The sequence below is a fragment of the Canis lupus genome, chromosome X, assembly GCF_003254725.2.
Source record: "Canis lupus dingo isolate Sandy chromosome X, ASM325472v2, whole genome shotgun sequence".
Lineage (NCBI taxonomy): Eukaryota > Metazoa > Chordata > Mammalia > Carnivora > Canidae > Canis > Canis lupus.
The window spans coordinates 40,290,723-40,313,345 of NC_064281.1; the positions used below are offsets into that span (position 1 = coordinate 40,290,723).

The following is a 22,623-nucleotide window of genomic DNA, read 5'->3' on the forward strand; positions in this document are numbered from 1 at the left end:
CCCGTGTCGGGCTCCATGCTCAGTGGGGAGTCTGCTTGAGAGTCTCTCTTTCCATCTCCCTCTGTTCCTACCCTCTGCTCTCTTGCTCAAATAAATAAATGAATAAATAAGTCTTTTAAAAAAAGAGAGACCATGAGGGCCCATCATATCCTTTTTGTCATGTTCCTCTCTGTTCTTAGAAACCATGAATTTGATTGCGAGCAAATCCTTTTTTCTATTTTTACATGGATGTGGGCTTCAGACAAAATGGATCCAGAGTACTGTTCCATTTATCCAAGCCTTGATTACCTTGATTTCTGATTAATGGTAACCATTATGTTGTGCAAGACAACTGACATACCTAGCCTTTGTCTATACATTTACAGAAAATTGTCAACTTTTAAAGAAGTGGGCTATTTTATAATGCTGCATGTAAAGATATGTTGCAGTATTTTGCAAAGAGGATGAAAGAGCTTCCCAACTATCTAGATTATGTATAATAATTGTACTTGAGTTTTCTAATGGAAAAATTCAGTGATTTTTTTTTGATGAGAGAAATGTGAGGAACTAAAACCACAAGGTTACTTATACCAGTAATACCCGAAACTGGCATCATAAGAACATAATATTGAAAAACAATGATTAAATAGACCAGAGACAAAACAAGGACAAACTGTGTTCACACTTATCTGAGTAAATACAAAGTTAATCTTACAAGGACACAGATTTTGTTTGTTATTGTTACTACCTGTAAAATAAGTAGCAATCTAGGGGGATGGTACAAATAAGTTAATGTATTCAGTAACCTCTGCAGCTAAACATCTATTTACAGTTAGAATGAGTATTCAGAGACAGCTGGCCTTGAAACAATAAATTTCATTCTTTAAAAAATGTGTGGCTTTGGGAAACAAAATTATTCTTAAAGCAGAACATCCCCCTTGCTCAGCAATCCTTCATATGGACGCTCTGTGAGCAGTTCATCAACTCGATGCAGCGGCTCCATGAGCTCCCCTCCAGCTCCTAAAGCCCTGGATACAATGAAGGGAAGGGTGGCCCAGGCGAGTAAAAACCCACCTGTAAACCCGCAGGCTTCGGCCAACAGGAACGTGCTCCATGACATCAGGAAGAAAAGTGCGGTCTCCAGCAGGGGGAAGCAGTGCAGCTTGGTAAACTTGGTCACGTGGGCCCCCGTCAAGGAACTTGGCTCCAGGAACCAGTTATCAGGCCCACCAAGAACCACACTTGATTAGCCCAGCACCCCCCTCCTTAGGGCTATCCTTTCCTTTCAACTCTTCTTTCAAAGAAGAAAAGCTGCTGGCTAGTTTTTGAAGTAATGAAAACTAAGTTTTCTAGTAGAAAAGAGGTTAGCAAGGGCTGGGAGAGGGGAGAAAGGGAATATTGTTTCAGGGTTACATGGTTTCTGTTTGGGATGATGTAAAAGTTCTGGAAACAGACAGTGGGGATGATTTTTTAAAAATATTTTATTTATTCATGAGAGACACGGAGAGAGAGAGAGAGGCAGAGACACAGGCAGAGAGAAAAGCTGGCTCCATGCAGGGAGCCCGATGTGGGACTTGATCCCGGGGCTCCGGGATCACGCCCTGAGCTGAAGGCAGATGCTCAGCCACTGAGCCACCCAGGAATTCCACAGTGGGGATGACTGCACAAACAGTGTGGAGGTACTTCATGCCACTGAACTGTATGCTTAAAAATGCTTGAAATGGCCAATTATGTTATATGTATTCTGCCACAGTTAAAAAAATAATGTAGCATTACCAAAAACCATTTAAGCATGTACTTTATTTTTTTTTAAAGATTTATTTATTTATTTATGATAGGCATAGAGAGAAAGAGAGGCAGAGATTCAGGAGGAGGGAGAAGCAGGCTCCATGCTGGAAGCCCGATGCGGGACTCGATCTCAGGACTCCAGGATCACACCCCGGGCCAAAGGCAGGCGCCAAACCGCTGAGCCACCCAGGGATCCCCAAGCATGTACTTTAAATGGGGGAGTTATACAGTATGTGCATTTTACCTCAATAAAGCTTTCTTCAGAAACTGAATTTTTAGGATGCCTGGTGGCTCAGCAGTTGAGCGTCTGGCTTTGACTCAGGGCATGATCCTGGGGTCCCTAGATCAAATCCCACATTGGGCTCCCCACAGGTAGCCTGCTTCTCCCTATGTCTGTGTCTCTGCCTCTCTGTCTCTCATGAATAAATAAATAAAAATCTTTTTAAAAAAAAGAAATGAAAAGAAACTGAGCTTTCTAAAGCAACTGGAAATAGGGGATCCCTGGGTGGCTGGGGATCCCTGGGTGGCTCAGTGGTTTGGTGCTTGCCTTAGGCCCAGGGCATGATCCTGGGGTCCCAGGATTGGGTCCCGCATCAGGCTCCCAGCATGGAGCCTGCTTCTCCCTCTACCTGTGTCTCTGTCTCTCTGTGTCTCTCAGGAATAAATAAATAAAATCTTAAAAAAAAAACTGGAAATAGGTTTTCCGTGCTCCTTGTAATGCCCAGGGCTCTGAGGGGCACCACCTTGGCCTGAGGGGGACTGGCTGGTTAGTCCCAGCAGTGCTGGGCTCATCCTCAGCCAGGCCTGGGGACAGACAGTAGGTCAGTGAGACCCTGACCTCTGTGGGCTGCTGTGAACTTGAGTCTCTACAACAGGTGCCTCGTGAATGCATAAGAAGTGAAGAAAGAAAACGTACAAGTTTAGGGGCAGCTATGAGGTTCTCGTGTCACTCCTGGGGACCAGAGATTCCCCTTGTAACACTGCCCCTCCCCAGCGGGCCAGCATGGAACCACTTCATGAGTGCTTTCATGGGGCAGCACAAGTCCCCAGGGCATCAAAAGGACCTGTGTGGGGAGAGCAGCGAAATCTGTGCTGCCCAATATGGTAGCCACTTGCCATGTGTGGATTCTGAACACTTGAAATGTGGCCAGTCTGAACTGAGATATGCTGGAAGAGCAAAAAACGTGCCACATTTCAAAAATTTCGTATAAAAATTGCATGTATGGGATCACATTGACTGTATACGGGTTGCAGGTTGAGATGATGTGGCTGGCACCCATGGCTTCCATCACATTGCACTGGACCAGGGGATCTAAATGCCATTGCAAGAACATATGGCAAAGGACTCAGCGCACTTGTTGAGGGACTGCCTGCTCATTCCACACTTTGCTTTTATGTTGGTTGGTTGGTTTTTTAACCAAATATCATAGGATCCTTCACTTACAGAAGGCCACCTTGCAGTAATTCCCACTGATGGATGGCCCCAGGTAGTTAATGGCCACATTAGCCCCTGTGATCCGCAACAGCAGGGGGCGGTAGCACGTTGGAGGCTAAAGTACTTCCCAGCCTGCTCCCTCCTGACCATCTCTGTGGTGGTCCCTGATCCCCAGCCTCCTCTCAGCACTTTTCACCCCTCTACAACCAATGTTCTCCCCGAACTCCCATCTCCCACTGATTCACAGGAGGAAGAGAGCGCAAAGGTCAGGTACAGAGCTAAGGCTAGAATCACATTCCCAACCATTTTCTCAGCCTCTTAGCTACATAGTGTTCTGTCATGTTTCACCAAAGGGACATGTTTCAGGAGCCCCCAGACCCCAGTGGAACCATCAATTTAAGATTTGTTTCTGGAAAAAAAAATCACTTATGAGAGGGAGAACGGAGACCTTGTTTTTGCAAGTGTACTAGCACACAATCATACCCAGGTGGGGGCAGAAACCACAGAAAGGATATCAGAGCAGTCACAACGCCTGTCACGGCTCCCATGGTAAAAGAGCCACTAAATATACCTAGAAAAATGCCCACTGATTTAAAAAAGGCAGCAGCATCAAAGGCATGAGTGTTCAGCCCTGCTGGCTGGTAGGCAACTATAGACCTGTGATTTAAAAAGAAGAGATTTGTAAAAAACAAAAAAAATAAAAAATAAAAAGAAGAGAGTGTTAAAACAGACTGTACTGCCTTTACACCATGGTACCTACAAAGACTGACAAACATCAGTATCTACAATCTGCCAAGCACCTCCTGTGCTGTATTCCTTTAATCCACAGCCCTCATGTTATGCTGGCATTAGCATTCAGATCACTGCCAAGTGCACAAAGCAACATCACTTTAGCAACAGAGCTGATAAACCTCATTTAGAAAAACACCCAGTTCAATCTTTAACACTTTTAAGATAAGCCTCTGAATTTAGCCCAGAAAGTTCTGGAAGCCAGAGGCTCTCTTCCCCGGGGCAGAAATACTGTTACTTACGAGGACAGGACAATGGCAACAGCATCATTTAGGACACTTTCTCCAAACAGAAGTGCATAAAGGTCCACATCTGCATGCAGTTCGTTAAATATTGCCAGTACGGTCACTAAAAATGGGCAAAAAGCATAGAAATTAGTTTCAGTTTAAGCCACTGGTGACAAATGTATACAGGCAATTCCTACCTTTGGCGGGACAGGGTGGTTTAGGAGACAGAAAGGAAATGAAACAAAAATGACAGTCTTCCTGATCTGAATGAGGTCTGATATGAGGCTCAATTCTAATAACACCATGCAGCAACCCTGCACCTTCCACTGCAATCCTATTATACTTTGAAAATACCTCTGTTACAAGAATTTTAAAAAATCATCACAGTGAATGTGTTTTGGCTCCACTGGTGGGTCGAAATTTTTTTGAAGATAGAAACCCTATTCCCGCTACCACTGTGTTCCCAGAACCCAGCTAGGGTCAGGGCCAGAGAAGGTTTTAATAAAGGTTTGTAAAATACTGAAGGTCTTCTTTTATGACAGACCAGATATAATTCCACTTCTCACAGTCTTCACGTTTCTTAGACACTGAAAAATCAGCTCTTATTCATATGAGCAGTTCTTAAACTATTGGTCTCAGGACTCCTTTATACTCTTAAAAATTACTTTTCTGATTCCCACCAATAGCTGCTTTTAGTTTTGTGGGCCATAGCTATTGATATTTACTGTGTTAAATAAAGCAAAAAATTTAAATATTTATGCATTTAAAATTAAGAATAAACCCCATCATGTTAATGTACATTATTTTTAAAAATATTTATTTGAGAGAGAGTGAGAGTGCACAAGCTGGGGAGAGGGGCAGAGGAAAAGGGAGAAGCAGACTCCCTACTGAGCAGGGAGCCTGACATGGGGCTCAATCCCAGGACCCTGAGATCATAACTTGAGCCAAAGGCAGATCTGTAACTAGCTGAGCCACCCAGGCGCCCTTTAACATACATATTTTTAATGAAAAATAATTCCATTTTCCAAAATAAAAAAAAAAATAGTGGGAAGGGAGCCACTGTTTTTTTCTTTTAATTTCTTTTTATTGGAGTTCAATTTGCCAACATACAGCATAACACCCAGTGCTCATCCCATCAAGTGCCCCCCTCAGTGCCCATCACCCAGTCACCCCAACCCCCCGGCCACCTCCCTTTCCACCACCCCTAGTTCATTTCCCAGAGTTAGGAGTCTCTCATGTTCTGTCTCCGATATTTCCCACTCATTTTCTCTCCTTTCCCCTTTATTCCCTTTCACTATTTTTATATTCCCCAAATGAATGGGACCATATAATGTTTGTCTTTTTCTGATTGACTTATTTCACTCAGCATAATACCCTCCAGGTCGCTCCACATCGAAGCAAATGGTGGGTATTTGTCATTTCTAATGGCTGAGTAATATTCCATTGTATACATAGACCACATCTTCTTTATCCATTCATCTTTCGATGGACACCGAGGCTCCTTCCACAGGTTGGCTATTGTGGACATTGCTCCTATAAATATTGGGGTGCAGGTGTCCTGGCATTTCACTGTATCTGTATCTTTATCTTTGGGGTAAATCCCCATCAGTGCAATTGCTGGGTCGTAGGGCAGATCTATTTTTAACACTTTGAGGAACCTCCACACAGTTTTCCAGAGTGGCTGCACCAGTTCACATTCCCACCAACAGTGCAAGAGGGTTCCCCTTTCTCCGCATCCTCTCCAACATTTGTGGTTTCCTGCCTTGTTAATTTTCCCTATTCTCACTGGTGTGAGGTGGTATCTCATTGTGGTTTTGATTTGTATTTCCCTGATGGCAAGTGATGCGGAGCATTTTCCCATGTGCTTGTTGGCCATGTCGATGTCTTCCTCTAGGAGATTTCTGTTCATGTCTTTTGCCCATTTCATGATTGGATTGTTTGTTTCTTTGCTGTTGAGTTTCATAAGTTCTTTATAGATCTTGGATACTAGCCCTTTATCTGATATGTCATTTGCAAATATCTTCTCCCATTCTGTAGGTTTTCTTTTAGTTTTGTTGACTGTTTCTTTTGCTGTGCAGAAGCTTTTTATCTTGATGAAGTCCCAATAATTCATTTTTGCTTTTGTTTCTCTTGCCTTCATGGATTATCTTGCAAGAAGTTGCTGTGGCCAAGTTCAAAAAGGGTGTTGCCTGTGTTCTCCTCTAGGATTTTGATGGAATCTTGTCTCACATTTAGATCTTTCAGCCATTTTGAGTTTATCTTTGTGTCTGGTGTAAGAGAATGGTCTAGTTTCATTCTTCTGCATGTGGATGTCCAATTTTCCCAGCACCATTTATTGAAGAGACTGTCTTTTTTCCAGGGGATAGTCTTTCCTGCTTTGTCAAATATTAGTTGACCATAGAGTTGAGGGTCCACTTCTGGATTCTCTATTCTGTTCCATTGATCTATATGTCTGTTTTTGTGCCAGTACCACACTGTCTTGATGATCACAGCTTTGTAGTACAACCTGAAATCCAGCATTGTGATGCCCCCAGCTATGGTTTTCTTTTTTTAATATTCCCCTGGCTATTCGGGGTCTTTTCTGATTCCACACAAATCTTAAGATGATTTGTTCCCACTCTCTGAAGAAACTCCATGGTATTTTGATAGGGATTGCATTAAATGTGTAAATTGCCCTGGGTAGCATTGACATTTTCACAATATTAATTCTTCCAATCCATGAACATGGAATATTTTTCCATCTCTTTGTGTCTTCCTCCATTTCTTTCAGAAGTGTTCTGTAGTTTTTAGGGTATAGATCCTTTCCTTCTTTGGTTAGGTTTATTCCTAGGTATCTTATGCTTTTGGGTGCAATTGTAAATGGGATTGATTCCTTAATTTCTCTTTCTTCAGTCTCATTGTTAGTGTATAGAAATGCCACTGACTTCTGGGCATTGATTTTGTATCCTGCCACACTGCCGAATTGCTGTATGAGTTCTAGCAATCTTGGGGTGGAGTCTTTTGGGTTTTCTATGTACAGGATCATGTCATCTGTGAAGAGGGAGAGTTTGACTTCTTCTTTGCCAATTTGAATGCCTTTTATTTCTTTTTGTTGCCTGATTGCTGAAGCTAGGATTTCTAGTACTATGTTGAAAAGCAGTGGTGAGAGTAGACATCCCTGTCTTGTTCCTGATCTTAGGGGAAAGGCTGAAGGGAGCCATTGTTTCACAGTTTTTCAAACTCTTTAATATCTAGATTAATGGAAGACAGATGGTTCTCTTATCTGCTTCTGTATTCGACCAACCAGATAGTATCACATGTTATGCAGCCTCTGGAAAACTCCACTCTACTGCACACTCATGAAAAAAATTTAAGTAAAAAACACAAATAATGGAGGCGCCTAGGTGACTCAGTTGGTTGAGTGTCCCACTCTTGGTTTTGGCTCTGGTCTTGATCTCATGGGTCCTGAGACTAAGCCCCACATCTGGCTCTGTGCTCAGTGGGAGTCTGCTCTGATATTCTCTCCCTCTGCCCCTTCCCCCACTCAGACACATGTTCTCTCTCAAAAATAAATCTTTAAAAACAGACAAATAATGTATTACTATTATTATTAAATCAGTTCAGACCTTAATGCCCCTGAAAGCATTTTGGTGTTTCTCAACTTCAGTACTAGTTTAGGCCAGATAATTGTGGGTGGCTGTCCTGCAAGGTAGGATGTTCAGCAGCATTCTTGGCTTCTACCCACTAGATATGAGTAGCATTGCACACTCCTCACCAATTGTAACTACCAAAAATATCTCCAGGCATTGCCAAATGTCTCCTGAGGGGCAAAGTCACCCACCCGCCTCGTGAAGAACCACTGTTGTAGATATATACATGTGTGCAGGCTCCTCTCTACGCTCACACCCAACTACCCTCTGCTTTGTTTGTTTCTACTATAAGGACTTTAAAAACTTGCCTCTCCAACTCCTCCTGCAGTGAGTGTCACCTCTTCCTGCCTGGAGGAGAGTGGAGAGGCTGGATGTAGCATAGTCATCTTGTCTCCACCGGGCAGCTAAAGTGTATCTGAAACACAAGGGCAGGGCACTAGAAGAACGGAGTGCCCAGACACCTGATTGTAGCAGGAGCCATGGCACCGGCTGAGGGCCATTAGCTAAGATAGACAGCTGTCTAAGTTCCTACTGGCCAGGCTGTTCTGCTGTTGCAACCAAAAGCATTACTAACAGACACAATTAGAAAACAGAACCAAACAAATATTTACCTTTGTGAGTTACTACAAGCTAACCACTCTTGTAGCCATCACCCAGTTTTGGAAATGGAATTTTGCCAGCCCCCTTGGAAGCTCACTTATATGTTCCATTCTAATTCCAAGCCCCTTCCTTCACCCAAATGTAACCACCAATCTGATTTTATAGTAATCTTCTTTTTCTTGCATTTCCTTATAGTTTGATCACCTGCTGTATACTCCCTGACACTACTGCTTGATTTTATCCATTTTTACATTTACTTTTTGAAATTTTTTTTATATTTTATTTACTGCCTGGGTTCCTCGACTTGTTCCTTTCTATGAACACTTTCCATAATGCCTAGTGTTTACTCCTCTTATTTCTGAATTTTCCAATCATGATGTATACAGTTCTTTCATAACTTCTATCATTTTCTGAATTTCCTTTTTTTAACATTTTATTTATTTATTTATTGAGAGAGGGGGAAAGCACTGGGGGGAGGGGAGAAGACCAGAGGGAAAGGGACAAGCAGACTCCTGCACTGAATGTGGAGCCTTATGCAGGGTTTGATGCTACCACCCTGAGATCATGACCCCAAGATCACCACCCATGCAAAAACCAAGAAAAAAAAAAAGAAACCAAGAGTCCAGTACTCAACTGACTGAGCCACCCAGGTACCCCTTTAATTTCCTTTAGCTTTCATTGGAATATTAGTAATATTCTGCTTTGGTGCCCTATTTTGCTGATATTACTTAATTAACTGCAACTTTCCTATGCTATTCAGAAGGGCTATCCTCATGGTTTCTTAAACTTTGCATGAAGTCCGATCTCAACCTATTGCTGCTGCTCATTTTAAGTGAGGTGGGTAGGGGGAAGACCTAGATCAGCTTTCCTCCGTTTCATGACTCTAAGGCTCCCTCTGCTGGTTTTACATTGAAGTACTGAAAATGTGGCGCCACCTCCTTCATGCTCAAGAAATCTACATCCTCTGGTCTCTTCCTCCCCTGGTATCTGAGTCTGCTTTCTCCTTTAATGCCCTGTCACGCAGGGCCTGTGGTCCTTAGCAGTTCCTTCTTATGAAGTGGCTTTGTCCTTCCAGAGAGATTTTCACGGGATATTTTTTGAGAGCCATGAGGGCTCAGGTCATTTCTGCGGCCTCAAATCTCCTCTGGTGTCCTTGCTGTCACTCATAGATTGGAGCCTGTAAAGTGCCTCCCAGCCTTAACTGTTGTTATCCAGATGTGCCTACAAAGTTCTTTACTTCAAGGGGGGATTCCTCCCCCTTTGAGTGTAGGAAAGTTTGCTGGCAGTCAAAATGATCAGCAGCCACCTCTCTTCCGCGCTGCTTCCTCCTGCACTGCTGCAGTCCCTACCCCTAAGTCTCACTGCTGCTGGTGGCTTGACCCCAGCAGATAATATTTGGGGATTTGTGGGTACTCTGCCAACTAGCTCTCTCTCTGTGTTTTCTCTCTTGCTGTCCTGCTTTTTCCATTTCAATTCAGGATTAAGGAAGATTCCAAAGCTACACTGTTCCCATCATGCTCTCCCTTTTCAAAAAGTTTAATTCACTTATTGAGAGTGAGCAAAGAACAATTTGGATAGGAAAGTGTTGACTCTATCATGAGGCTGCTCCCGGTAATTATACATGTACATGCTCAAATTACTCTAAGCATTAGGACACTAACCAGACATCAACAGAGGGCACTGCCCATAGCCATAGTTGCTGGAGGACATGTCATCTTCATAACAGGACACAAAGTCAATCTTTTTCATCTACCTTTAAATACACTTTATCAGGTAACACAACAGGAAAAACCTTTAGGGATTTGGCTAAAAAGAATTCTTATTTTCTGGATTGCTTATTACATGAACAATATCTGTGGCTCCTTCCAGAAAACCTGTGGTGGTTAATTTTATGTGTCAACTTGACTAGGGCTATGGGGGCCTAAGATATTTGATCAAACATTGTTCTGGGTTTGTCTATGAGGTTTTGTATGGGATTAACATTTGAATCCGAAGACTCAGTAAAGTAGGTGTCCCTCCCCAATGTCAGTGAGACTCATCCAGTCAGCTGAAGGCAGAGTAAGAAGACTTCACTCTTACTGCCTGCCTTTCAAATGGGACAATAGTCTTCTCCTGCCTGTGGACCCAGACTCGAACTACACTGTTGGCTTTCCTGGTTTTCAGGCCTTTGGGCAGCAGATCTTAGGACTTCTCAACCTCCATAATTACATGAGCCAATTCTTTATCATCACTCAATTTCTTTTCTTACTCTCTCTCTCTCTCTCTACACACACACACACCTATTTCTGTTTCTCTGAAGAACTCTAATACAAAACCTTAATTCTAATAGTTTATCATTATGTGACTAAAGAATTATCTTCCTTTGGGGCACCTGGGTGGCTCAGTTGGTTAAGCATCTGACTTTGGCTCAGGTCATGATCTCAAGGGTCCTGGCATCAAGCTCCACTCAGCAGGGAGTTTGCTTCTCCCTCTACTCCTCCCCTTGCTTGTGCTTACATGCTCAGTTTCTCAAATAAATAATAAATAAAATCTTAAAAAAGAATTATCTTGTTTTAACCCAATGTTGATGAAAAAGTAATAATGCTAATAACAACAACAATTACTAAGGACTTAAACATGAAGCAGGCACTATGCTAAACATTTTCCAATCTTATTCAGTCCTCATAAAACCTGAGGTGGGTAGTACTATCGTTTCCCCTGATTCAGAGATGAGAAAACAGGCCCTGTCTGATGGGCTGCTTTCTGCTGCAACATCAAAACTCCTAAAATCTGAGTGGTTGAACCCAAGAGAAGTTTTATCCATTACTCATGACACGTCCACTGGGGGTGAGCACCGGAGGCCTCTGGTCACATCAGTCACCCAGGGATTCAAGGCTGGTGGAGGCTAATCTCAATGAACAGAGCACAGGGCTGGCAGCCTAGGAGACCTGAAGCCCAGGACTTTATCAGTCAGGGTCATGGTAGGAAAGAGACAGCACCCTCAAACTCAGCAATCTGAGAAGTATTTAATGAAGACATTGTTTATAGAAATGTGGGCAGAATATGGAAAAACCGCAAGAGAGAGGACAGTATATGTCACTGAAAACAGAGACCATCCTATGCCATCTCTAGGCCCAGAGGGTTCAGAGAAGGTGTGACTGCCTGAACCAGGAACTGCATTGTGAGGGTCACCTGACAGGATCTGTGTCCTAAGGACACAGCCAAGACCCTGCATCTCCATTCTCCTTCCAGTCTCCCACTGGTGTTCTCCTGTAGACAAATCCAATGGGAAACCAGAAGACAAAGGAACCTTTGAAATCTTCCATATAGATCAGCCTCCTGGTACCCAAAGAAGGGCAGAGAAGGGTGGTGAGTAAATCTGGAGGGGAAAACAGACACCATCCCACATAGCCACCAACAGCCTATGAAAACTTAGCACATAGCAAAGTCCAAAGACTTAGTGAAGTAGGGGTTTGAGCTCAATGATTTTCAGGAGCCATCCCCTCTTTTAGCATTTAATATTCAGTCTATATCTAAATTTTCCCATTTGTCCCATAAAATGATTTTTCTAACTAGAATTCAGTCAAGATTTTCTCATTGTAGTTGATTTTCTTTTTAGTCTCTTTTAATCTAGAAAAGCTCCTTCCTCTATTCCTTTCTTATGATACTGACATTTCTTTGAGAAGATCAGATCATTTCCTTGTAGAATGACCTGTCTTCTAGAGTTATGATTGTTTCTTTGTGCTTTTAACTTGTCCCTTTGTTCACTGTATACCTTGTAAACTGGAAGTTATACTTTATTTTTTCAATTTTTCCCAATTCAAATCCAACTAATTAACATATAGTGTATCACCCAGTTACTCCATTCCCCCATCCCCGCTCCTCTGGCAACCCTCAGTTTGTTTCCTATGATTAAAAGTCTCTTATGGTTTTTCTCCCTCTCTGATTTCATCTTGTTGTATTTTTCCCTCCCTTCCCCTATGATCCTCTGTTTTATTTCTTAAATTCCAAATAGGAGTGAGATCATATGGTAGTTGTCTTTCTCTGATTGACTTATTTCACTCAGCATAATATCCTCTAGTTCTATCCACGCTGCTGCAAATGGCAAGATTTCATGTTTTTGACGGCTAATATTCCATTGTATGTATATACCACATCTTTATCCATCTGTTGGACATCTGGCCTCTTTCCATAATTTGGTCAAGAGTCCTTTTGACTTGCAACACTGTTTTCCTAAAATCCTACAGTTACCAGTAGTAAAATGAGACAAAACAAAACAACATATAGCTAACTCACTTACCCATGACAATAAAAGCTAGCTTGCATAGTTAATACTAATAACAATGAACACTTACATGGCCCTGCTCTGAATTTGACTGATCTGATTTTCAATTTCTCATTCTCCCTGCCCATCACTTTATAAAACAAGGCAGAAACCCTTGTGTGCCCCTCCTAAGCAAGCCTATGCCTGAGCAAGAGGAGTGGTGTGGGTGTGGACAACTAGAAGATGACAGAGCGGGTGACAGATTGGGTGAGTGGCTTTTCCAGGTGAAGAGTAAAGACTGCTCACCCCCCACAGTGGGACCCTTGAAATTAGAGTGAACAGGGTCACAAGGGCTGTTGCTAACTGAACATGGACTAAGAAATTACAATTCATTGACTGAAGACCTCTGGTACTGGCATCTAAAGAGGAGTGAGAAAAATAAAGTAGCAGGTGCAGGAAGAAGGAAAATTCAAGAACCCAAATTTGTTCATTCGATGAATGAACTTCACCTGAACGCTTCATCTGTATATTAAAGAGCACTTAGCACTTGCAAACACTCAGTACAAAGTGGTTAAGTATCGTATACAAAATGGGCCTGACTCAAGAGCTGTGGCAGCAAGTAAGTGAAAGAGTCAGGGAAGAATGGGTAGGCAGGTGGCATATTGGAACTGAGTGTCAATGGATAAGCAAGAGCCTGAACAGTCTGGGTGATGCAACTAGAGAATTACTCTCTCCGAGACTGATCACAAATTTTGAAGACCAATCACTCGAGGGGTGTACAGGTGACAGAATTAAAATGAGAGAGATCACTTCATAAGCGTTCATAGAAAGGAATGAGTGCTTACTTTCTCTGGTAGCTGCTAGAGATGTGCTCCGGGTTGGAAACGTACATTTTCCTTTGCTGAGCTGTGGGTCTCTCTGAAGTAACAGTCCACAAGGATGGCACATGGCACCCTTGACGCACAGCCACAGAAGGGAGATGGCTTTGGGTCACAGAGCCACCCACACCGCCCCATGTGTATGGTGTCCCCTTCAACGGGAAGACCAAAGACTGGTGTCTTGAGCCAAATGCGGTGTCATCAGGGACAAGGACTCTGATTCCTTCATATCAATCAATACCACTACATATCCTGATACTAGAATTGTTGGATGCACCAGGCACAAGAAGTCTATTTGATCTCATGGTCCCTTCTAACTCTACACTTAAGTTTTTATCTCTTTTATGGCCCATGTTTTCAAACGACAGATTTTTAGGAAACTGGTGAAAGACTTTTAATCTGCAAAAACAGTCGACATTTCAGAAAGATTTCCATTAAAAAGCAGTTAAAGTTAATGTCCTGGTGTTTAATAAGTTTTAACTTTCAATTTTCTAGAACTTTCATTTATATAAAACCCTTACTCTGCCAATCTCCACAGGCCAAATAACAACGGTGTATCGTGGTGATGCCTTCTGTTAATTTCTACCACAGCAAGGACACATTAAATTGAAGTAAACAATTAGGAAGATAATCTGAAAAAATAAGCCTTTCTATCCAATTAAATGAAGCAACACCTCAATAGGTCAGAAAACAACACTGGTAATCTTTTTTTAAGATTATTTATTCATTTATGGGGGGGGGAGACTTCCTGCTGAGCAGGGAGCCCAATGTGGGGCTTGATCCCAGGACCCTGAGATCATGACTTGAGCCAAAGGCAGAAGCTGCTTAACCAACTGAGCCACCCAGGCGCCCAGTGATCCTTATGTTACACTAACCTCCCTTTGCTTATTGGTGGTACTAGTGTAAGAAGTTAGTGATAAAATTACAGATGGGGGGTGCCTGGGTGGCTCAGTCAGTTAGGTGTCTGATTCTTGGTTTCAGCTCAGGTCATGATCTCAGGGTCATCAGATTGAGCCTCACATCAGGCTCCACACTTAGTGGGGAGTCTGCTTGAGATTCTCTCTCTCTTCCTCTCCCTCTCCCTCTGCCCCTCCCCCACTCTCTCTCTTAATAAATCGTTTTTAAAAAGTTACAGATGAGTATAGTTAGTAATATATTTTCAGAGAGACTAGACACCTTTCCTAGACTTATGCAGAATCTTTTTCTCAACAGACACATACTTGGAGATAGTCACAGACACTGTAGTATGAAAATAATAAAGCTACTTTTGGGAGTGCTCTTTAGAAACATGCTTGAATTAAGTTATGACCTGTTATTTATTTTTTAAGAAAACATGGGGTGGTGGGTGCCTGGATGGCTCAGTTGGTTAATATCTGACTCTTGATTTTGGCTTGGGTCATGATCTTAGGGTCCTGGGATCAAGCCCTGCATCGGGCTCCATACTCAGTGGGTAATCTACTTGAGGACTAACTCTCTCCCTCTTCCCCTGTGTGTGTGCGCGCGCTCTCTCTCTCTCTCTCTTAAATAAGTAAATAAATAAATATTAAAAAAAAACAGGGTGGGGGGATGTCTCGCTGACTCAAAGACCATGTGACTCTTGATCTTGGGGTCATGAGTTTGAACTCCATGTTGGGTATAGAGATTACTTAAAAAAATAAATAAATAAACTTAAAAAAAACTGAATAGCAAAAAACAAAGAAATCTCTGCCTGAGCCAGATGTGGCTAGAGACCAACATGATTAGCAGATGCTGTGGTCAGTGCTTTACATGTGTTAGTTCATTTAATGTTCTCAATAGTCCTGGGACATAGGTATCATTATTCCTACTTCATGAAGGAGGAAATCGACATGGAGGAGAGAAAGTGTGCCCAGGCCACCTGGTCAGTGAGAGGCAGGGCTCAGACTTCCACCTACAACTCCACATCCCACACTCTTTTTCCAAAACCAGGGTACTTCAACCAGCCATGTCTTTGATACCAGTTTATTTAGCGTTTGGGCTACATTATGGGGGTAAGAGAGGTCAATGGCTTTTGGGACAGCAATAGTTTCAGAATCACACAACTGTCTAGGGCTGGGCCATCCAATAGGGTAGCTACCAGGCACATGCAGCTATTAAAATTTATATTACTGATCATAAAATAAGATTTTCAAGTCAGTTCTTCAGTTGCACTACCTCTCATTTCGAGAACTCAGTAGCCACATGTGGCTACTGGCTACCTGACTCTGGGCATGGAACAGAGCACATTTGGGTCATCGCACTGATCTAGAGGACTCCTATGAGGCATGGCACAATTGTGTGGTGGAGGGAATCTTAGTATCTTTGAAAAATCATTACTATCCAGAGTGTTAGAGGGCATCAGAAACATTGAGAAGACTTTTCCACTTCCACTACTGGGACAGCACCAATTCTTTCTCCATAAGTTCCTTGCCTACAATGTCCTCTCAATGGCTGACACCAGATGGAAGAAATAGCTTTAACTACCTGATGTGAACTGATTTAATTATAGGTTCCAACTGGGAGAAGGGAGGTTCTTTTGTTTGTTCGTTCTTGAGCTGCAGAGCAGGGTGGGGGGCATATAATAATTCCACCTTTAAAAAAAAAGATTTAATTTATTTATTCATGAGAGACACACAGAGAGAGGCAGAGACATAGGCAGAGGGAGAAATAGGCTCCCCATGGGGAGCCCGATGCAGGACTCGATCCCAGGACGCTGGGACCACACCTTGAGCCAAAGGCAGACGCTCAACCACTGAGCCACTCAGGCGTCCCAATAATTCCACTTTTAAGAATTGGTTCCACTAACAATCGGGAAAGTACAAGGTAAGAGATTAATGAATAGGAACCAGGTCACAGTGTGCTGTCATGCAGGAACGCTGAACAAAAAGGAGTTTACAAAGGACATTACATTCGCTGCAGGTACTGGCATGCATTTCCACTATGAAAATTTTTTATAAAATGATATTGTTTCCTAAATGAAGGCAAAAAGTACAACACCGAGGAAGAGGGCAGTTAAAGTGTAAAAATTATGGCCAAAGTAGACATTCTAAAATGAAAGACAGGTGCGCCTGGGTGGCTCAGTCAGTTATGCATCTGCCTTTGGTTTGGGTCATGATCCCGGGGTCCTCGGACCAAGTCCTGCATCAGGCTGACTGCCCAGTGGGGAGTTTGCTTTTCCCTCTCTCTCTGCCCCTCCCTCCCACTCATGCTCTCCCTCTCTCTCAAATAAATAAAATCTTAATAATAATACAAGCAAAAGGGAAATGCACACCCTTCTTAGAAAAGCCATCTGTTAGGGGATCCCTGGGTGGCTCAGTGGTTTGGCGCCTGCCTTCGGCCCAGGGCGCGATCCTGGAGTCCCGGGATCGAGTCCCGCGTCAGGCTCCCAGCATGGAGCCTGCTTCTCCTTCTGCCTGTGTCTCTGCCTCTCTCTCTCTCTATGTCTATCAGGAATAAATAAAAAATAAATAAAATTAAAAAAAAAAAAAAAGAAAGAAAAGCCATCTGTTAGACCACTTCCTGGTACCTCCACAGTCTCCCTACTGCAACCAAAGTTAATGGTTGCTCTGAATGTTTGGAGATTTAAATAATGGAATAGCACGATGATACCTGGGTCAGTGGCCGAGATAATTGCTCCAAAAAAGAGACAATCTGTGTAGTAAAATTTATCCGAGAGCTGTCCCACAATCTTCATGAGCTTCACCACGCCATACATAAGATTTCTGTAAGAAGGGAAGGTAAACTATGTCAGAAAGGGAAATGAAAACCCTCCTAACTGAGTAACCTGGCCAATGTGCAAGCAAAGTAGCACTAGCATACGATACCTCGAAGGTGGCTTATAAAAACCTTAGGTGGCTGTTGTGGTTGGACACTCACCAGGAACACATGCAAATAAGACTTTGGCACCAAGTAATAGTTTGCAGTGGACATCATCTTGCTGAAACATCTCAACACTATTCCATTCCTTAAAGCTGTGCTTGCTGACAACTATTAAGTATGGTCCTCGATTAGCAACAACTTTAAGGCACCCAAAGCAGCTTGTAATAGAGGAGAAAGAAAGGGAAAGAATGCTTCATAGTGTGTAATCAATTGCTATAAAACTGACAGGATTCTCAGGCAGTGTGTTTAAAGTTGTGGAAATGAGTGTGCTGGATGAGCTGGAGAGAAAAAAAAAAAGGATGGGTAGGCCCCAAAGGTGCAGGTGACCAATCTTCTCTGCCAAGAATTATTTCAAAAAAGGGAACAGAAGCAAAACTCTCTAAACATCCTAGTAAAATATCAGGGTACTCCAGCGACATATCTGGCTTCTCATTCTCTGCATGGGTTAGGGCAGGCCAGCGGCAGCCCTTCTGATGCTTCTTATGCTGCATAGGATGTGGCACAGTCCAAGATAGACTACCAAGTTAAATATTTTGACTTGGCCGGAGCACGTTTCCTACAGGACAGCTTACAAAATGGGAGGAGTGAGGGGTGTTAAAAGGCCTAGTACGCGTTACTAAAGGGTGTGTGTGTGTGTGTGTGTGTGTGTGTGTGTGTGTGTGTCGGCAGCAGCTGTAGGGGTTAGGAGAATAAAAATAACCACAGAATAGACTCATTGTACCCCACAGCTAACACTCTAATAATAATATTCTTGCCGGTAGGGACCATGCCATGGCTTACATTTGTATCCCGGGCACCTAGGATGACAGATTTACTAAGCTAGGAGCTCAAGAATTATTTGCAGAATTGAATCCTTTGGAGAATATGTAGCTATAACTTAAAGCTTCCTTACTGTGTGCCGGGCACTGTTCCAGACAAACAGTTCAATTTCGATTCCCAGTAACTCTGTGAGACAGAGGTGATTTGCCTTTTGTTGCCTGTTGGAGGCTTCTTTTACCATCCTTTCAGACATTTCCTGAAACTACACCTGTCTCTCCATTTCCGCCTACCACAAACAGACTCGGACGCTGGGCTTCTCCCTGACAGCCTTTTCCCATCTTGCCACCAATGCCAGTCATCTAACCTGGTACTCTTTGGTGGTCTGTCTCTCTTAAAGGATGAAGTCCAAGCTCCTACTATTTTGGTGACACAAAAGGCCCTTGCCTTTTATCTCTTCCAGCTTTTTAGCTAATTTTTAAAAAGTAACGAAGGTACATGCTTTATTCCAATTTCCTTAGCTTTTATCTAATGTCCCTTTTCTGTTCCAGGATCCTATCTGAAATACCACACAACACCTCGACATCATGTCTCTTTAGTCTCCTCTGGGCTGTGACAATCTCTCCGACTCTGTGTTTTTGATGACCTTGTCAGTTTTGAGGAGTGTTAGTCAGGTACTTTGTAGAAACTCCCTCCATGAGGACACGTCTGATTTTTTTCTCACAATTACACTGAGGTAATGTGTTTTGGGGAGGGAAAGTGCCACTCTCATCACGAACATCAAGGGTGCAGAGGTATCAGTGTGATTTACCCCTATGGCTGCTGATCTGGATCATCTGGCTAGGCTGGTGTTTGTCAGGTTTTCTCCGCTGTAAAGCTATGCTTTCTTCCTCCTTTTTTCCCTGTTATATTCTGTGGGAGGAAGTCACTATGCATAGCCTGCAATCACAGCTGAAGGAGACACAAGCTCCCGCTCTTGTGGGGCGGGATGGGGAGGGAGGGAGTAGGTCAACATAAATTATTTGGAATTTTTCTGCACAGGAGATCTGTCACTTCTCCATTTATTTATTCATCCAATCATTTATTAACATCAGCAGAGACTCAGATGTTTACTTTATGGTTTGAGCCCAATACAATGTTATTTATTTTGTTGTTCTCTGGCCATTGGCCTTAGGGGAACACACACACAAAGATTTGCTTCTCATAAGTCATTAGGCCTTTGGGATACTCTGATGGGGGAAAATCCCTGTTCTTGGGACCCTAAGCCACAGTTCTTACTCTTCAAGGCATAAGCTCTTCTCATTGGACAATCAGAACTATTGAACAAAACCAAACAAAAACCCACAAACACCCTAATTCGATAAGGGCCAGGAATACTTTATATAAAAATTTAAAAGGCAGGAGAGTCCCAGTATGCCAGCTGAGCAACATCAGGGAAGGACAGGACCTAGGAAGAACTCAGCATGGATCAAGCAGCCACCAGGAAGTGTGACCACACAGAGGGCTTTGGGTGGCCTCTGACCTGTATTGTAAGCATAGGATCTGAAGCCTTGGCTTCAGCTTTTCCTAATGCTTGGCCCTCTCTGAGGCTGTGAAGAAGGTATCAAGGAATGTCTAGTGCCCTTAAGCCACCTGCTCAGAAGAGAATCCTTTAAGGGCTTGCCACACCAACAATCACCAAATGAGGGTGCTGCCTGAATATATTGTGGACACATTATGTTTGCCTTTTAAGTCAGTCACTGTCCCCAGGCTTTTTTTTTGGCTCTTTGTCTCTTTGATAAGCCCCAAGCCCTTCTGTTTCTCTGTTTTCTGGGCACTTCCTTATTTTTCGGCACTATGATACACCCGTTCTTTTTTTTTTTTTTTTTTTTTTTTGATACACTCCGTTCTTATCTTGTGTATCTGCTGCCCCTGCCCTAGAATCAACCATTTCTGCAAGGTGGTCTGGTTTTTTTCACTGGAGAATGTGATCAGGAACCAAGATCTGGGGACTAGGTATAGTTCATTTTAATTTATCTTAATCTTAATTTAAAAAGCTACACATGGCTAATAGCTACCACGCTACACAATGTAGCTCTAGAGCTTAACTGTCATCAGCATCAGCATCAAAATCCTGGACTCTGGTGGTTGTGGGGGTTTGGGGGCATGGGAAATGGGGAGATGTTGCTCAAAGGACACAAACTTACAGTTAGAAGATTAACAAGTTTGAGGATGTAAGGTGCAACATGGTGATTGTAGCTAATAATACTGTATCATATACTTGAATTTTGCTGAGAGTAGGTCTCAAATGTACTCATCTCAAGAAAAATGGTAACTATGTGACAGGATGAAGGTGGTAGCTAATCCTATGGTGGTAATGATTTTGCAACTTATAAATATTTCAAATCAACACACTGTCACATTGTCCACTTGAAGTTCACACAATGTGAATATTGTGATAGCTGGGGAAAACACTGGGCTCTGCAGGACCCATGTGGATTTCACCTCTTTGGAAAATGTGTTAATTTGATTAATGACAAAGAGTAACTTACCCAATAATGAAGCAGGAAACAGCAGTCCCCAAGAAAGCATAAGCCAGAATAGACCCGAGATTTCTGAAAAAGTGTCTCTGAATAAAACAAGAGGCAGGAATCACATTGTGATTTTTGATATCAAGCATAAGAAACACAACAGAAGTCTCTTAAAAGTGAAATTTTACTTATTGATTGCATTATAACAAGAAATAACTGAAGTTACTCCTGAATAAAGCTACTTAGCTATAAACATTGAGGTTTTAAAATAACTCTGATCCCATTAATCACTGAACGAGCAAGCAAGGGCTTAGTAAATCTCAGACACAACTACTCTGATTATATTAAATTACACTGAGAGAAAGTGTACATGAGTGTGAGTGACTGTGTGTGTGTAAGTAGACCAATCATTTTCATAGATCTAACCCAAACTCTTTTACTCTATGATCAGCTAGTCACTCCCATGTCTGGTGTACCTTAGAAGATCATTACAGATAGAAGTTTGAAACTGATAAAGTATGAAAGTGCTGTCTAAAGGCCTTTCTGCTTAATTCAGTATCAGAAAACTGTATCGTAATTATCTGCCTCATGGCATCTGAAGTGTCTCCTGATATCCTTCTGGATTGATCGTTGGAGCCTGGGAAAGAGGGCCAATAGAGATGGAAGTGGAGAAAGGAAAAATAAGTAGTTCCATTTAAGATGAGCAAATGTATAAGTTTACATATATGTATAAGAAGTTTCTAAAAAAAAAAAAAAGAAGTGTCTATACTTACACCAATGTAAGATCTAGCAATTATTCAGAAGGAGATGGCCAAACTGCAATCCTCTCAATGCTTCTGTACATTCGCCGGTTACCTTAACACACACACACACACACACACACACACACACACACACAAAGATTTGCTTCTCATAAGTCATTAGGCCTTTGGGATACTCTGATGGGGGAAAATCCCTGTTCTTGGGACCCTAAGCCACAGTTCTTACTCTTCAAGGCATAAGTTCTTCTCATTGGACAATCAGAACTATTGAACAAAACCAAACAAAAACCCACAAACACCCTAATTCGATAAGGGCCAGGAATACTTTATATAAAAATTTAAAAGGCAGGAGAGTCCCAGTATGCCAGCTGAGCAACATCAGGGAAGGACAGGACCTAGGAAGAACTCAGCATGGATCAAGCAGCCACCAGGAAGTGTGACCACACAGAGGGCTTTGGGTGGCCTCTGACCTGTATTGTAAGCATAGGATCTGAAGCCTTGGCTTCAGCTTTTCCTAATGCTTGGCCCTCTCTGAGGCTGTGAAGAAGGTATCAAGGAATGTCTAGTGCCCTTAAGCCACCTGCTCAGAAGAGAATCCTTTAAGGGCTTGCCACACCAACAATCACCAAATGAGGGTGCTGCCTGAATATATTGTGGACACATTATGTTTGCCTTTTAAGTCAGTCACTGTCCCCAGGCTTTTTTTTTTTTTAAGTGAACATATTTATATCCACCAGTGTTTTGAAAAAATTAGGTTTCAAAAAAAAAATCAACAACTGTGAGCCTAATTGCCTTTTAAAAACTCAATCAAGGGCTTAAAGCAGGGAGGCCTAGGAGTCCATCAAGGTAGAGACACGAGACCAAGGAAAATCATGTGAAGTATCCAGGAACAGATTTTAATCCCAGAATTGCTTTTCCTTGCCACTCAGCTCTCCTTTTGGGTAACTATCACTATGGTTAGTTTGAATACATTTAGTAAATTCATATTCATATTTGCCAAAAAAAAATCAGGAATATAAGAGCTGTGGATTCTCCTCCTGGAAAGTTAGTTCTCATGGAATGACTGCTGATGATCTGGTAGGGCTTCTGAGGCCCCAGGGAGGAAGGGACCTTGGGGCTGTGCAGCCCAGCTCTGAGCTGACAACTGCTCTG

General features: G+C 42.5%; 1 protein-coding gene across 3 annotated transcripts in view; it reads right to left on the minus strand.

Annotated features, from left to right (window-relative positions):
- SLC9A7 (solute carrier family 9 member A7) overlaps window positions 1-22,623 on the minus strand; it is a 148,879-nt gene that overhangs the window by 52,650 nt on the left and 73,606 nt on the right. For all 3 annotated transcript variants that reach the window (XM_025468894.3, XM_025468893.3, XM_049107720.1), the window contains exons 4-8: window positions 20,732-20,808; window positions 17,175-17,287; window positions 4,234-4,339; window positions 3,718-3,859; window positions 1,054-1,159 (exon numbers count right to left, since the gene is read on the minus strand). In XM_025468894.3, coding sequence (XP_025324679.1) covers window positions 1,054-1,159; window positions 3,718-3,859; window positions 4,234-4,339; window positions 17,175-17,287; window positions 20,732-20,808 — 544 coding nt within the window. The remainder of the gene's footprint in view (window positions 1-1,053; window positions 1,160-3,717; window positions 3,860-4,233; window positions 4,340-17,174; window positions 17,288-20,731; window positions 20,809-22,623) is intronic.